This window comes from Aquarana catesbeiana, linkage group LG07 (assembly GCF_042186555.1).
Source record: "Aquarana catesbeiana isolate 2022-GZ linkage group LG07, ASM4218655v1, whole genome shotgun sequence".
NCBI lineage: Eukaryota > Metazoa > Chordata > Amphibia > Anura > Ranidae > Aquarana > Aquarana catesbeiana.
The window spans coordinates 45,012,253-45,029,715 of record NC_133330.1 but is presented as its reverse complement, the minus strand read 5'-3'; the positions used below and the strand labels follow the sequence as shown (position 1 = coordinate 45,029,715).

Genomic DNA, 17,463 nt, shown 5'->3' with positions numbered 1-17,463 from the left:
GGTTGACTTATGTACAGCCTGCCCATACATGGATCGAAAGTTGGCCAATCCCTGCTGAACTTTGATCCATATATGGCCAGCCTAAAATCGCAACTTCAGACTTAAAAGGGCCTGTTCAAATTTTAAAATGAATAGTGCTATGTCCAGAAATCGTAACTTTTAAGATAATAAAAGTGCAGATACCACAGCAACCAAGCAGATCTTTTTATTCTATATTCTGCATAATGAAAATTTGATTGGCTGCTGAGGACAATAGCAATTTTAGGATTTGTACAGACAACCGCAGTGTGCATGGTTGTGTTTGATTAGAAAAAAAAAAAGTGCACAATATTTTAACTGCAATGTAAGTTTTGCATTCTAAAACTGATTTAGGTACTTAGTGGTTATTGTACAAATATATAAAAAAAAAAAAGCCTAATGCCCCGTACACACGGTCGGACTTTGCTCGGACATTCCGACAACAAAATCCTAGGATTTTTTCTGACGGATGTTGGCTCAAACTTGTCTTGCATACACACGGTCATACAAAGTTGTCGGAAAATCCGATCTTTCTTAACGCGGTGACGTAAAACACGTACGTCTGGACTATAAACGGGGCAGTGGCCAATAGCTTTCATCTCTTTATTTATTCTGAGCATGCGTGGCACTTTGTCCGTTGGATTTGTGTACACACGATCAGAATTTCCGACAAAGGATTTTGTTGTCGGAAAATTTTATCTCCTGCTTCCCAACTTTGTGTGTCGGAAAATCTGATGGAAAATGTCCGATGGAGCCCACACACGGTTGGAATTTCCGACAACACGCTCCGATTGGACATTTTCCATCGGAAAATCCGACCGTGTGTACGGGGCATAAGGGCTTTTTTACACCATGAAGTGCATCTGAGTGCACATGCCTTTTTGTGCATTCCTGTGGGTCCCATTTTGAGGCTGAGTATCCATTTTAATGGGTAGCCCTGTGCATAAGAAATGCGCAAAAAAAAAAAAAAAAAAAAGGGTGGGGGTGTAGGTACAATTGCTAAAAACCGAACTGAATGATAATGTAGCACCATGTATTTTGGTGGACACGAATGCACGTGCCCCTGCTAAATGCAAGAGGGTGCCATTAGGGAATTAAATTAATGCAAAAGCAGCAATTTTTTTGCGGTGCTGGAAAATGCATGATAGTGCACGCTTTCCCGTGCCACACCTGGTGTAAACAAGCCCTGAAAGCTTAATAAAATGGAATGTAAAAGAAATTCCCTTTTGTCACCGACTGCAGTATTAAAACAAAATTGCAGCAAGCTGCAACTTTACAGTTGGCAAAAATGAAAAGAAAAATCTAAATGTAATGCTAACATTTCTGTGATCACCCCTTACTATGTACAATGGGGGAGATAAAAAACTAAAACTGGGAGTGCAAAATCTGGTGCAGCTTTACATAGAAACTGCTCAGCTTCCAGGTTTTACTGTCAAAGCTTAAAAGAGAAGAAGTTGATTTTTTTTTTTTTTTTTTTTAGATTCCTACTTACCCTAGGTGGATGCACCATTGGTCTGATGCTGCATCTGTCTCCTGTTGGCTCTAACACTGAGAACTGAGGGATCAAACACTGCAGATTGCTTGGTTTTCAGTACTCCATGAGCAGAGAGCTGGTGACTGTCAGGCGCTGGCTCTATGCTCCGCTTCCTCCCCTGCCCCCGCTCTCACTGGAGTGATAGGCTATGGAGGGGCAGGAGTGGCCAGGTCATGCTCTCAGTGGCTCACTGAGAGGCTGAGCCGTGTGCCGGTCCAGGCATCCAAGTAGGTCGCGATCTTTCCCCATCCTGGCCTGGCTCTATGGCATCAGCTTATAGCGGGCTTCAGCCTGCTGTCTGCTGAAAACGAGTCACAGGAGTGCAGAATGAACTGCACCCATGTGATCCACAGGCAAAGTACAGCCAAACAAGCTTTGGCTGTACTTCTCCCTTTTAAGGCCCCTTTTGCACAGGTTGGATCTATTTTTCTCAGTGGGGGATTTGACTGCTGGTCCCCTGTAGAGAGGAGCAGGCGGATGACAGGTCAGTGTCTGCTCCGCTAAAGCAGAGTGGACACGAATAGGGCCGAAACAACTAATCGATTAATCGACAACTAATCGATTATGAAATTAATCGATTACTATTTTCATAATCGATTAATCGGGCAGTAACATAATGGGGTTAAAAAAGCTAAAATTAGCCCTACATAGTACAAAAAGAGCAAATAATCTCTACTGTAAATATTACTTTCACTGTTGCACAGTAAAAAAAAACGAAGGGCTAATTTTTAATTTTTCTTTTAACTCCATTATGTTACTAAATGTCTTAGGCCTGGTTCCCACCCATGTGTTTTTTGGTGCTTTTTGCAGAAATGCACTACAGTTCACATCTATGCTTTTTTCAGCTGCTGTGTATTTGGAAAGGGTCAAGGACCTTTTTTAATGCAAAACGGCGCTTTTTTGGTTCAATATACTTCAATGGAGAAGCTGCAGAAAAGCGTGTAATATTACAGTTCTGTTTGAAAATCTGCAAAACAGTCTAGAATTTTTTTTTTCTTTTAAATAAAAAAAATTTGATCTGAGTCTGATGATATTTACCAGATTCAACCTCTAATAGTATATAGAGTATATCTCTTCTGTCTGTTATTCTCAGAGAGGATTAAAGATTTTACTCCCTAACCATATAGTTGGTTATTTATATTTACCCCTGCGTATAAAGATATTTAGGAATAAATTGCCTTTTTTTAAACTTTACATATTAACTAAATTATACACCACACTTCTTTTTAAGGTTATTAACCGATTAATCGATTAATCGAAACAATAATCGGCCAACTAATCGATTATGAAAATAATCGTTAGTTGCAGCCCTAGACACGAACACAGCCCACTCTGCTCTTTTGACAGTTAAATGTAAACAGACCAGCTGTCCATTTAAACCTGACTGCCCTCCGATCCGGCCAGAGGGAGGAATAACGGATCCTCTTCCATTTGTTTTTTGCCAGATTGGAGGTAGGTGGATGTAAACGGGCACAAGTTTACACCTGAGGCTCCATAGAGGAGAATGGAGGGTCTGATCGCGTCCGCCTGAAAAACAGACCGGACCGCTCATGTGAAAGGGGCCCATTTGAACAAGCTGAAGTTAGAAGCCGATTGGCTACCATGCACAGCTGCACCAGATTCTGAGTTCTCCAGTTTCAGTAAATCTCCCCTAATGTGTGCTTCCAATGACTACCAATAATAAAGAACTGCAGTGCATTGGCTCACGGGGAGTTCCTTGGGATTCTGTTATCACAACGTATTACAGCAAAATCAAATATTGGTCCATTTGCGGATAAGGCCTGGTTGGTGGCTAGGAATGTTTAAAATGTGATTCCCATTTAAAGACATTGGATGGGGCCCATGTGTCATAAAAGGTATCGCCATGGATGGGGCCTATGTGTCATAAAGGTATCGCCATGGATGGGGCCTATGTGTCATAAAGGTATCGCCATGGATGGGGCCTATTTGTCATCATAAAAGGGTCCCCATGGCTGAATTTAATACACAATGCAGACCACAGTAATTTGTAAACAAACATTTCCCAAATCTAACCATATATGCATCATATCTTTTGTATAGATGCTAAAAACATAAGTAACAAGAAAATAAATATGCAGAATTCATGTCATGTACAGAGGATATAATTCTACCCATAAAATGTTTATATTCCTAAATAAGTTAATACACAGCGATAAGATGACAGTATGGCATATGATACATAAATATCCCATGCAAGCTATAGGTCACTAACCTAAGCAAATCTTAACACATCCTGGAAAGTTGAAGAGGGGAAGAATCTGGCAAAGGAGAAGCTTATTTGGTCATGAAAAGTTCTTCATTCCTATTTGGGAAGACTTGTATAAAATATAAAGGGAAATTGCAGGAAAAATAGCAATCTTCAACTTGATCAAGACTCTTTCTGCATTCCAACAAGGAAGGGTCTCGTAAACAACCATGTGTTCCTTGTTACACCGTTTGGAGTGCTGGGTGTGCTGAAGTCCGACTAACAACCTGCTACTGTTCTTGGAGAATTAATATATTCTATAGTCGCTGCACAATACCAGGTTCTACCAGCAGATGGTGCTGCAGAGCAAATCTTTATTCGCAGTTCCCTGTTCAAATAAAGCAAGATTTGGGGTAGTCTAACTCTATCTATTGGGGACAGCCAGTTACACAACAGGAAGGGACGAATTCTGGTGGGTGCACAATAAAGACTTGTACCTGTTTTAGAGAAAGTTTGGCAGGAAACATGAGGTGTGCAGCTGGAGGGAAAAAAATATTTACAAAAAAGTGCTAATGTGCAATGGCTTACTGCAGTCATAAGTTTGCCTTGAATAGACTATTCTCCAGATTGAATAAGGGATATTTAAAATGGTCCTGTGGTGAGAAAAAGATAGGCCTTATCCCATATTGCTGAAGCCCCAAAATGTTTGTTGAAGATTTGACTTGCCAGGAAGGTGAGAACTTGCCTCTTGTCCTCCTAATGGGTACTTGGGAAAGGTGGGAGGATAGCACTAAACCCTAGGCTTACCCTACTGGTATTGCGATCCAATAGTGTTATGATGGTATTACAAGGCCGTGCTCTGTTCTCCTCTGGGCTTAAAACAACTTTTATTGTTCAAGTTCCAGCATGAACACCGCTACTCTAATTCACTATTACTGACATGTTTCACCCCTTTCCGTCATCTTCTTGCTCTACAATTAAGCTCCACTAGGTGGAGTAGAGCTCAACTGTAGAGCAAGATGATGAACGGGGGTGAAATGCATCAATAAGGAGTAGGTTGGATGGTCAGTGTTCATGCTGAAACTTGAACACTAAAGTTGTTTTTAGAGCAAAGGGGAATGGAGTGTAGCAACGCGAGTCTGGAGGAGGGGGTGACAGATCCTGGAAGCAACTGCACCTATGACTGGATGGAGGGGCTGGAATAGGATAAAAACTGTAAGAGAACTAGTATTGTTGGTAAAGTATGTTTAGTTACCAGGCTCGTAGATTCTACATCCCAGAGGATCCCCATAATTTCCTTGGTTTGCAACTCAAAGCAGCATATTTAACATTGAAGCACAGCACCACAAATTATTATTCTAGAAATAATTCTATTCCACAATAGGGTCAGATAGATTAAAAAGGGGGTCATTGTCATTTAGGGCTCTTAGGGAAGCAAGAAAGGAGGTAAACACAGGTACATTCTGGAAATGTAGAACTTTAAAGGGCATATATTAGCTAACAATTTTATATAAATATATAAACGAGATCTGCTTGATGTAAATATTCTTATGTGTTAAAGTCCATCTCTGGTATCATTTTCAAATACCCCTCAAAAGAACTAAAATCTAAAAGTTATTTTACCTAAACCCACAGTGACTTAATGATCCAGCCCCAAGTTGTCTCCTCTTCTATTTACTTTCTGTGTGGGTTCCTCTTTGGGTGTCCACGTCCCTACCTGTGTGTCGTGGACATGTCCAGCAGCGGTTTCTCTCCGGATCCAGGAGAGGACTGATGTCTGCTTAGAGCAGGGATGCTCAAACTACGGCCCTCGAGCTGTTGCAGAACTATACATCACATGAGGCATTGTAAAACGCTGACATTCACAGACATGACTAGGCATGATAGGAATTGTAGTTCCTGAACAACTGGAGGGCCATAGTTTGAAGACCCCTGGCTTAGTGGATAGTGTTGCACTGTTAGATGTTGGCATATGGATCAACCAGATTCTGTGATTTACCGCTACAAGTTACTGCACATTAGCGGGGTTCAGTTGTGGGACAGAAAAGCAAAGCCATCCACAATTTAGCCCCCAGCTACATCACTAGCTTAGTCTCTAAATACCAACTTACTCGTTCTCTTCGTTCCTCTTAAGACCTTCTACTCTCTAGCTCCCTCATCACCTCCTCCCATGCTCGCCTCCAGGATTTTTCCAAAGCCTCTCCAATCCAATGGAATGCCCTACCCCAATCTGTCCGCTTATCTCCTACTCTATTCGCTTTTAGACGATCCCTGAAAACCCTTATCTTCAGAGAAGCCTACCATACCCACACTTAACAACAACTGTTTTTTCATTTTCTCCATCAGCTCACCCCCCACAGTTATTACCTTTTGCAGGGCCCTCTGATCCCTCCTGTATTGATTTGTATTGTAAGTGTACTGTCTGCCCTCATGTTGTAAAGTGCTGCGCAAACTGTTGGTGCTATATAGATCCTGTATTATAATAATAATAATAATAATAATAATGTCAGCGGAAGGGAGTTGAGGGGACTGGTGGTCACAGGTACCATCAAAGGGCTGGATTAGTGCCCCCCTCACCTCAAAATCTGGAAATGGTGGCATTGACGGAGTTGGACTTAGGTGAGTTTAGCTGGCTTAACAATGTAAGGAATCAAAAAGCATGGTAGGAGAAGCACAAAATTATTCAGGAATGTAGCTTTAATTACACTGAGCTAATGAGAGCTCCCTGGAGTGGATAATAGAGGACACTATATTGATTAAGCCCTTTTTACACGGACGGACTCTGTTTACGTAGCGGGGGATCTGTCCACTGATCTCCCACTCAGCAGAGTGGAGCGGGTGGAAAAAACACCATACTTTTTTTTTTTTTAACCTGCCCCAGAGGTCATTTAGAGGGAGCAGAACCACCATTTGATGCTTAGAGGATATTGTTGCATTGTTAGATGTCATGATGTTGGCATATGGATCAACCAGATTCTGTGATTTACAGCTTGAAGTTACTGCACATTAGCACTTTGTCAGTAAACAAGCTCTGGGAATCAATATGCGAACCATTGGTTTCCAGTCCTTTGTTCAATGTAGTATAGCAAGACTAAATATTTACAGAATAGATCAAGTCTACTAACCGACCAAACTAAAGACTGGCCATGGTTTATCAGCAACTTGAGATTAGAAATCCAACATTATGCCTGTAGTATTCCATCTTTAAGCTTCACTTTACAAGACACACACAAGCCATTTGTACATCAGCATTCGGTATGAACAGAGTAGAGCAATGTTGCATCAAGGGTTTGGAAGCCTACGTAAAAGCATGGAGAACATTACTGAATGGGTGACCTCCTCCATTTTCAGGCACATGCATGCGTGCTGGATTACAGGTCTAAAGAGTCAAATTAGCAGTTCTAGTCCGTAATAGTCGCTATCAATAAATACAGTGGGTGCCCAAAACAGCACTTTGTTTAGTAGAGAACATGAATTCCGATTAATGCCTACAATAAAGGCAATGGTCCAAACTCCATCAGTCATCTGTCTTTCTTGCTAGTCGGCAAAAAGTCCAGTTATGCTCCACCGTGTTCTCGTTGGCCCGTTCGCTCATATGGTGGACCCGGGTATTCCGGATTGTAAAGCCTTGCTTAGTAATGTATTCCATCAGATGGACTCTGAGGGAGACCTCTTGGTGGTAATCACAAGGCCCAAAAGTAAAGGAGACTTGGCAATCCCGAGTGTCCATCATGTGCTTGTTCCACTTGGTGAAGTGGTTGGCGATCCCCTCCAGTAACGCATGCACCTTGGTCGTGATGGTGAGTTGAGTAATAATGACAGCGACAGGATTGGAGTACTTGGACAGTTTCCTCGTACTAGACAGCTCAACGACTTCTTCAAAGGTGTCCGTGGGGTACAAAGGTTTGGGATCGTTTAGAAATTGTATTAAAGGTTCGATCTGATAAAAATCTACTTCTTTCCGAAGCAGGTCAAATTCCTTGAAGTCTACGGGAAGAGTTAGTTCTGATGTCCGAAGAAAGTTTAGAATGTATCGGAAAAGGGAACCATCACGATCGATGAAGTAGTTACCCTGCGAGTCTCTAGCAGTGGGGAAGTCGCCCCGGAACATGGCACCCAACATGGAGTCAGGATAACGGGTCAGTGTAGACAGTGATGTTGTGTATACATTGCCCCCAACATTGAGTGTGACTGGGTCAGTCTTCTAAATGGAAGAAGAGTTCTAGTTATTCCAGAGCAAGCAAATTATCCAAAAAACAATAAATGGACAAGAGTATATCGAAGGTGAACTTTGGGCATATATAGAAGACAAAAAATAATAGAGCTATGTATTAATTAAAATGATACTGAAAGGCATATAGATTTTTTTTTTTTTTTTTAAACAATACACGTTATACCTACCTGCTCTGTGCAGTGGTTTTGCACAGAGCAGCCCCAATCCCCATCTGCTCAGGTCCCCTGGGACACTCCTGGCTCCTCCTCATCCTTGAACAGTGCCCCCAATAGCAAGCCACTTGCTATGGGGGCGCTGGTGCGATCGCGCATCTGAGTCCCGCTCTATGCATCCATAAGACACAGAGCAACGTCTCGGCTTTGCCCCACACTCTTTCCTCATTGGCTGTGATTGACAGCAGTGGGAGCCAATGGCTCCCGCTGCTGTGTCTCAGCCAATGAAGAGAGAGAGAGACCCAAGACAACCGAGGCTCCCATGCACATCGCTGGATCGAGAGGTGGCTCAGGTAAGTATAAGGGGGAGCTGCACACAGGTTTTTTACCTTTATGCATACAATGCATGATGTTAAAAAAAACCTTCAGCCTTTACAACCACTTTAATCCATTCATATTTCTTTAACTGCAAGTACCTGAATTTGATTTGGTATCAGTCTCTTGCAATCCCCTGTACTGCAGAGCTCAGAATATGAGAGGGAGCAGAAGCACAAGAAGCCAAATCGGTTGTGTTGCAGTGCTCATGGGCCAACAAGTGAAATGCTGATAGGAGAAGTGGACAGAAAAATCAGTCTGTTGCTTCTCATTTCACTGTCCAATCACAGGTTGGGGGAAAGACAAGAACAGAATGGGATTGATTTACTAAAACGAGAGTACAAAATCTGGGGCACCTCTGCATAGAAACCAATCAGCTTCCAAGTTTCTTTGTCAAAGCTTAATTGAACAAGCTGAGTTAGAAACCGATAGGCTATCATGCACAGCTGCACCGTACTAAGAATCCGACAGGCCTTAAATCTCAGGACTGCATGGACAAAATACAAATCATTTGGCAAGTGAAATGCCTTTCAAATATGTATTTCATCTGTGTAATTAACCATTTGCCTGGAGTTCAGCTTTAAGGAATATCTCATCTAGACTATGCAAGATTGACATAAACCTGTACTTAATTCTAGAGGGAAACTTTGTTTTTTCTGGTTAAATTTTACTATTTTTTTCTTTAAGTTCATATGTTATCGCTTTTAGGTGACAAACATGCAGGATGCATCCATGGCCATCTAATCGCAGAGCACTTACTGCACACCACGGCAATCATCGACTTCAGGGCTTGTTCACACCAAACGCTGCTCTGTAACATAGCGGCTGGCATGCGGTGAGGTCTGGCTGGACCAGAGCAGTGTTGATGCCCCAATACCAGAACTTCCAACTCTTCACTTTTTTGAAACAATTTTTATTGGAATGTCACATTTCATAGAGTTCTAGCAACCAGCAAGTGGTGATCCACAGTGCAGTAGAAAAAAGTACTGCCAGCAGTAATATTTTCCAGTGCATCCTGTCAGTACACCGCCGCAATGCAGTGGTCTGAACCCCAGCCACACCGGAGACAAGGCATTTTGTCTTGTCTTGACCTGGACGTGCAGCGGGACTGTGCTGAACTAGCCACCCAACGCAGTGCCACCTTAGTAGTCCCATGCACATGTTCATGCATTTGTGGCTTGTTTGCGATGCATTTTTCCACAGAGTTACTTTTACATGGATTTGTGGTGTGCTTTGTCCAAAAAAAAAAAAAGCATCATGCCAATTTTTTTTTTTTTAATTGCACTGCAATGGTGTAAACTAGGCTGATAGAAATACTTACATCCCCCTAAAGTTTCTTCCCTCCCCCCTGTAAACTGACCACGGCTGCTGAGCCCTGACACCATGGTCAGTTTACCTGCCACCGTCATCCGCAGCTCTCCTCTCTGCTCTCCTGCGTTCACCTCCCACCCCCACGCCTGTCTGCTCATGTGTGCGAGCCGGCCCTACCCTTCCCTTCTAGCACCGTTCCTAGCAGTAGTAAAATTACTGCTCACAATCACTGCCAGCCCCTCTGCTAGGATAACATGTATTATACAGTGTTTGCCGTTTCTTTAAAATGCTTCCTCTAAATACCTTATTTCTCCTCGCCGATCAGCGGTCATGTGACCGCCTGGCAGACGTCAGAGGGAAATCTCAGCCCCTCCCTCTGTAGTGCATACATCGGAGGAAGAGAGCGACAGGCGGTCATGTGACCGCTGATCGGCGAAAAGAAATAAGGTATTTAGAAAAATAATAATAATAATAAAAAAAAAGGCATACACTGTATACTACATGTTATCCTAGCAAAGGGGCTGGCAGTGATTGTGAGCAGTGCCTTTACAACCTATTTAAGGTCCACCCTATAGCAGTTTTAATGCTCCAGGGCAGCACCTTTGGACTGGATCACATATAAATACATGTGATCTGGGTGTTCTGGGTAGGGGGTGCACATGCGTGCTGCCGGCGACTCGCTCCCGCTGTGATCGCACACAGTGGAGGCCCAGCGGCGGGTACCGCGGACTCTGTCTGTCAGGAGGGAAGGCGTGGATTCTGCATCTCTGCAAAGCAGGGATAGGATCCATGTCTTCCCCTAGTAAAAGCACCTCCCACAGTTTAGTAAAACACTGGTTAGGCACACAGTTAACCCTTTGATCGTCCCTGATGTTTAACCCCTTTCCAGCCAGTGTCATCAGTACAATGACCGTGCATAGATTTTGGCACTGATCACTGTATTAGTGTCACTGGTTCCCAAAAAGTGTAAAAGTGTCAGAATGTCCGCTGCAATATCGCAGTCCTGCTACAAGTCACTAATCGCCACCATTACTAGTAAAGAAATAAATAAAAATATCCCATAGTTTGTAGATGCTATAACTGTTGCGCAAACCAATCAATATACACTTACTGTTATTTTTTTTTTACCAAAAGTAGCAGAATACATATTAGCCTAAATTTTTGAAGAAAGTTGGACATGTTTTATAGCAAAATGTTTGTTTTTTTGGGGTTTTTTTTGGCAGTCTTTTTTTGTTTATAGGGCAAAAAAAACAAAAAAACGCAGAAGTGATCAAATACTACCAAAAGAAAGCTCTATTTGTGGGAAAAAAGAACAAACTTTATTTGGGTACAGTGTTGCACGACTGTGCAATTTTCAGTTAAAGTAACGCTGTGCCGTATCGCAAAAAATGCCCTGGTCATGAAGGTGGGGAGGTAAATCTTCTGGAGGTCAAGTGGTAAAAATGGGTTTTTAAATGCATGAAGATAAAAAAAGCATAGACTTTAGATCTAGCCTCATTTCCCCAGCCACAACTGGACTCATAGTTTTAGGGCAGGTCTGATGTGGATTGGCGGCTGAGATACAGAAGGTCTTTTTTTTTTTTTTTTAATCATAAAACCCTTTTTACTTCCTTTTTTTGTGACTCAGTGCTGCTGATCTCTAAACGTTATAGCCATTTTCTGTGTTATGTACCCACTCCTCCACAGCCCTACTCTGGATCATCTTCCAGGTAGTGACAATAGTGGGCCATGCTTGTGCAAAATGTGTCAGCTGGGCCACTTGTAGTGTCCAACAGGGCCTCATGTGACCAGGTGACAATGTAGCAGCATGACTGGGAGACATTTGTCACCCCCATAACAGGAAGCGTCTGAACAAGGACCCTCATGGCTGGATCACCAAGTGTTACTTTGATGAAAACTGCCCATTTCATAAGACTGAAATCGACTTTTAAATGACATTATCATTAGAGGTGTCAGTGATTTGTATTAGATCTGCTTTATTGCAGTGGAAGTCAATATCCAGCTGGAGAATACACAATCTATCCTATGTATCTTGCCCACTATTAATATTAGAAGAACGCTAAACATCCCACGCACCATGTATCCCCAGTCTCCATTGTCCATTTGATCCAACGACTGATGCTTGGAGTGAATACGACGCTTGAATGCTGAGGAATGCATACACTGATCGCGTTCTCCTGTTTCTGTGAAAACAATAATATGTACCAACATAAGTTATGGGAACATAAGAAACCTAAAATACTTAACGTGATTATAAGGCTTCGTTTTTTTTTTGTTTTTTTTTTAAATAACAAACATGTCATACTTACCTCCACTGTGCAGTTCGTTTTGCACAGAGTGGCCCCGATCCAAGACTTCTGGGGTCCCCCAGCAGCGCTGGTAGCTCCTCCTCGCATTGTATAACCCTCTAGAAAAAGCATTCTCCCGGGGGGTTACCTTGCGGGCGTGCTCCTGAGTCCAGCATTCTGCGTCCATAGACATAGGAATGGGGAACGCCCCCCCCCCCCCGCGTCATTAGATTTGATTGACAGCAGGGGAAGCCAATGGCTGCGCTGCTATCAATCTATCTAATCAAGAGCTGAGACACTGGGCAGAGGGGAGGAGCGCATCTCCAGCGGGGGAATAAAGGACTCAGGTAAGTGAAACGGGAGGGGGGGGGGGGGGGGACTGGGGGGCCGGTCAGTGACAGAAGTTTTTTCACCTTAATGCAGTGGTCATCAACCCTGTCCTCAGGGCCCACTAACAGGCCAGGTTTTATGTATTACTTTGGGGAGATGCAGACTAGAATACTGCAATCACTGAGCAGCAAATGATATCACCTGTGATGTATTTCAGTTATCTTGCAAACCTGGCCTGTTAGTGGGCCGTGAGGACAGGGTTGATGATCACTGCCTTAATGCATAGGATGCATTAAGGTGAAAAAACATGAGGGTTTACAACCCCTTTAAAGTGATAGTAAATATTCAGATTTTTTTCTTTTTAAAGAAATAAACATGTTATACTTATCTGTTCTGTGCAGTGGTTTTGCAAAGAGCAATCCCAATGGTCCCTTTTCTCAGATCCCATGCCGGCGCTCTGGGCTTCCCACCACCACCGAGTGCCCCCATAGCAAGCAGCTTGCTATGGGGGCACTCATGCGTGCTCACTCCCAAGCCAGCTCTGTGTGTCCATAAGACCTCCTCACTGGCTGTTTATTGAAGATAAAAGTATACAAGCCAAAACGTTTCAGAGGAATATCTCCCCCTATTCAGGGCTGTATTTCTTGGTTAACCACTTGAAGACCAGGCCTTTTTTGGAACTTTTTGCATACAACAGAAATCTCCAAACTACGGCCCTCCTGACTACACGTCCCATAAGGCATTGTAAAACTCTGACATCCACAGACATGACTAGGCATGATGGGAATTGCAATTCCTGAACAACTAAAGGGCCACAGTTCGGAGACCCCTGGCTTACAACAGTGGGCCTCAACTCCTTTGCTCAGGATCCACTAACAGGCCAGATTTTATGTATTAACTTGGGAATATGCAGACTAGAATACTGCAATCACTGAGCAGCAAACCATATCACCTGGGATGTATTTCAGTTATCTTGCAAACCTGGCCTGTTAGTGGGTCCTGAGGACAAGAGTTGAGAACCACTGGCTTACATGTTTAAATTAGTATTGTTTGCTAGAAAATTACTTAGAACCCCCAAATATATATATTTATATATATATATATATATATATATATATATATATATATATATATATATATATATATATATATATATATATATATATATATATATATATATATATATATATATATATATATATATATATTTAGCAGAAACCCTAGAGCAGTGATGGGGAACCTTGGAGAACCTTGTCCCTCCCTTGGTATGATGCTCATGCACTCTGCAGTGTAGGTGAGCATGGGAAATGTAGTTCGAAAACATCTGGGGTGCCAAGGTTCACCATCACTGCTCTAGAGAATAAAATGGCAATCATTGCAATATTTTATGTCACACCGCATTTGAGCAGCGGTCCTACAATCGCGATTTTTTTGAGAGAAAAAGAAAAAATACTTTTTGAATAAAAAAACAAAACAAAACAAAAAAACAGTAAGGTTAGCCCATTTTTTTTTGTATAATGTGAAAAATGATGTTAAGCCGAGCAAATAGATACCTAACATGTTATGCTTTAAAATTGCGCACTCGTGGCATGGTGACAAACTATGGTACTTAAAAATCTCCATAGGCGACGCTTTAAATTTTTTTTTACAGGTTACCTGTTAAGAGTTACAAAGGAGATCTAGTGCTAGAATTATTGCTCTCGCTCTATCGATTATGGCGATGTGTGTGGTTTGAACACTGTTTACATATGTGGACGCAACTTATGGTACATATGCGAACGCTTATCCGTGCAAGCTCAGAGGCACTGGGTGCTTAAAAAAAAAAAAAAAAAATTTCATTTATTTTACTTTTTATTTTTACACTGTCCCTTTAAAAAAAAACAAAAAACTTTTGATCATTCCTTTGTAATAGAAATAAGCATGACAGGGCCTCATAGAATGCATTAAAGTGAAAACCCCTGTAACGTCAAAGTAATGACATATATGTACTGTGGGCAGTCTTGAAGTGGTTAAGCTCAGAGGGTTAAATATATTCGATCAGCGGCTCTGCAGTATGCCGGCGTTGTGGAGGCGAGGATACGCCTCTCAGAGCTTAACCATTCTTGAAGAAATGGAGCCCTGAAGAAGGGGGGGAAGCGATTCCCCCGAAACACGTTGGCTCCACCTGTATACTTTTATCTTCAATAAACAATTTTAAAAATCAACAAGGGAGACATTTTTCTGGACAGCGGGCGCTCCTCTACAATCATCCGTTTCTTAAACTCTAAAATCTGCTCTCCTATGTCCCATTATTAAGAAGTTGTTTTGTTTACCCAATGTTAGAGCTAGAGATAAATCGTCAAGAATCGTTATCGCGATTTCTTTCCCCCTTGCGATCTTGAAAAAAGTGTTTCACAATTCTTGCTATGCAAAGAATTCTCTCTGCTCTTCTGAAGCCACCGCCCTCCAAAGAAAGGAAGAGAAAAACTGGGCAGTCTGCCAAGAATCAAAACATTCTTTAGCAGTTGAACTTAAGTCTAAACATTGTAACAATTTGTCAATGGAATAGACTTCGGTGTAAGTGAGGAAAGTTTAACCAATTAAACACTAAACCTTTTCCCGACATTTGTTGGTTTCAAGTTAAAATCATTTTTTTTTTTGCTAGAAAATTACTTAGAACCCCCAAACATTATATATATTTTTTTTTAGCAGAGACCCTAGAGCAGTGATGGTGAACCTTGGCACCCTAGATGTTTTGGAACTACATTTCCCATGATGCTCATGCACTCTGCAGTGTAGTTGAGCATCATGGGAAATGTAGTTTCAAAACCTCTGGAGTGCCAAGGTTCACCATCACTGCCCTAGAGAATAAAATGGTGGTAGTTACAATATTTTATATCACACTGTATTTGCGCAGCGGTCTTTCAAATGCAATTTTTTTGGGAAAAAATTACTTTAATGAATTAAAAAACAAAAACTAATCAGTAAAGTTAGCCCAATTTTTTTTGTATAATGTGAAAGATTTTACGTTGCGAGAATCGTGATCTTTTTATTCTAAGCAAAAAAATTGTGATTCTCATTTTGGCCAGAATTGTGCAGCTCTACCCAATGTATAAGTTTCTATGGGTGTTGGATCTCTCAGATGTACAAGCTTCTGTCTAATGCCCCGTACACACGAATGGATTATGGTCAAACATTCCCATAGACACACTCCTAAACCTTGTGGACAGCCTTCCTAGAAGGGTTCAAGCTGTTATAGCTGCATGGGTGGGCCAACTCAATATTGAACCCTACAGACTAAGACGCCATTAAAGTTCATGCAAAGGCAAGCGTCCCAATACTTTTGGTAATATAGTGACTGGCACCCGCCGATCGTTGGTAAACTACACAGAATGGGGATCTGCCTATGTAAACAAGGAAGATCTCTGTTCTGACAGGGGGCAAGCAGGGACTAGAATCCATCTCTTCCCCTAGTAAAAGCATTCAATGTCCCCCGGGAACCTGCTGATCATCAGCCAGAGACACAGATCTGCGATCCACCTATGTAAACAAGGCAGACTGCCATTGTGACAGGAGGGAATGGATAGAGTTTGTGTCCCTGCAAAGTAGGGAATAAATTCCATCTCTTCCCCCTAGTAAAAGAACCTCACACAGTACACACAAAAACACTGTGTCATTAGTACAGTGACAGTGCATATTTTTAGCACTGATCACTGTATTAGTGTCACTGTTTCCTGCAAAGTGTCCATTACTGTCCGATCTGTCTGCTGCAATATTGCAGTCTAGCTATAAGTCGCTAATCGCTGTCATTACTAGTATAAAAAAAAATAAAAAATAAAAATTCCATAGTTTGTAGGCGCTATAACGTTCGTGTGCAGGGGGTCTCGAACTGGCGGCCCCTCCAGCTGTTGTTAAACTACAAGTCCCATGAGGCATTGCAAGGCTGACAGTTACAAGCATGACTCCCACAGGCAGAGGCATGATGGGACTTGTAGTTTCGCAACAGCTGGAGGGGCTGCCAGTTTGAGACCACTGGTGTAAACCAATCAATAAACGCTTATTGGGATTTTATTTTTACCAAAAGTATGTAGCAGAATTATTATTAATTATTGGCCTAAAATTTATGAAGAAAATCGTTTTTTTTTTTTTTTTTATTGAATATGTTTTATAGCAGAAAGTAAAAAATATTGGTATTTTTTTTTCAAATTGTTGGTGCTTTTTTTGTTTATAGCACAAAAACACGCAGAGGTGGCCAAATACCACCAAAAGAAAGCTCTATTTGTGAGGAAAAAAAAAGGACAAATTTTGTTTGGGTACAACGTCGCACGACCGTGCAATTGTCAGTTAAAGTAACGCAGTGCCATGTCCCAAAAAATGGCCTGGTCATGACGGGGGGGGGGGGGGGGGGGGTAAATCTTCCAGCGGTTCAGTGGTTAGTGTAAATATTTAGCCTTTAGAAACACCTTAGACATTCACTTCATCACATCTGTGTCTGTCAAGACGTTGTGGTCCTATCCTTGTGCATGAAGGTGCTAAAATACTGGGACAAGTATCACAAATTGTTCTTACCTTGTGAATAGGATTACAGGATGGCGTCTGCGATTCTCTGCGCATCAAATATCTTCACTGATCTCTGTAAGGAAAAGATTTAAATCCTAATAAAAGAAAACAACCCAATGATAGATCTGCCCAACATGCTATAATTTTCTATGACAAATCCCAATCTTTTCCTTTTTTTGCCAGAAAGATCTTTTCATGAAGTGCGATCACAATGCATAGAAAAAGAACTGTACATCCTGATGGCAATCTTCTATAGAAGAGAATATGATCATCCCACACAAAGATTGCAATATACAGTCCAACTGACTTTTATAGTCCAACTGAAATCCAGAGACATTCTGTAAAAATACCCATTTACAATCTACTTATCGCTAAGGAAATTATTATTATTATTATTATACAGGATTTATATAGCGCCAATAGTTTGTGCAGCGCTTTACAACACGAGGGCAGACAGTACAAATACAATACAATTC

At 41.7% G+C, this 17,463-nt stretch overlaps 1 protein-coding gene across 4 annotated transcripts in view; it reads right to left on the bottom strand.

Annotated features, from left to right (window-relative positions):
• Positions 1–310: 310 nt before the first annotated feature.
• KCTD6 (potassium channel tetramerization domain containing 6) overlaps positions 311–17,463 on the bottom strand; it is a 21,837-nt gene continuing 4,684 nt past the window's right edge. Inside the window, exons 2-4 of one of the 4 annotated variants that reach the window (XM_073592132.1) lie at positions 16,997–17,060; positions 11,907–12,013; positions 311–7,962 (exon numbers count right to left, since the gene is read on the bottom strand). In XM_073592132.1, the coding sequence (XP_073448233.1) occupies positions 7,276–7,962; positions 11,907–11,990 (771 nt within the window). In that variant the 5' untranslated portion in view covers positions 11,991–12,013; positions 16,997–17,060 and the 3' untranslated portion in view covers positions 311–7,275. The remainder of the gene's footprint in view (positions 7,963–11,906; positions 12,014–16,996; positions 17,061–17,463) is intronic. The other 3 variants (XM_073592134.1, XM_073592133.1, XM_073592135.1) reach the window with 3 other exon arrangements.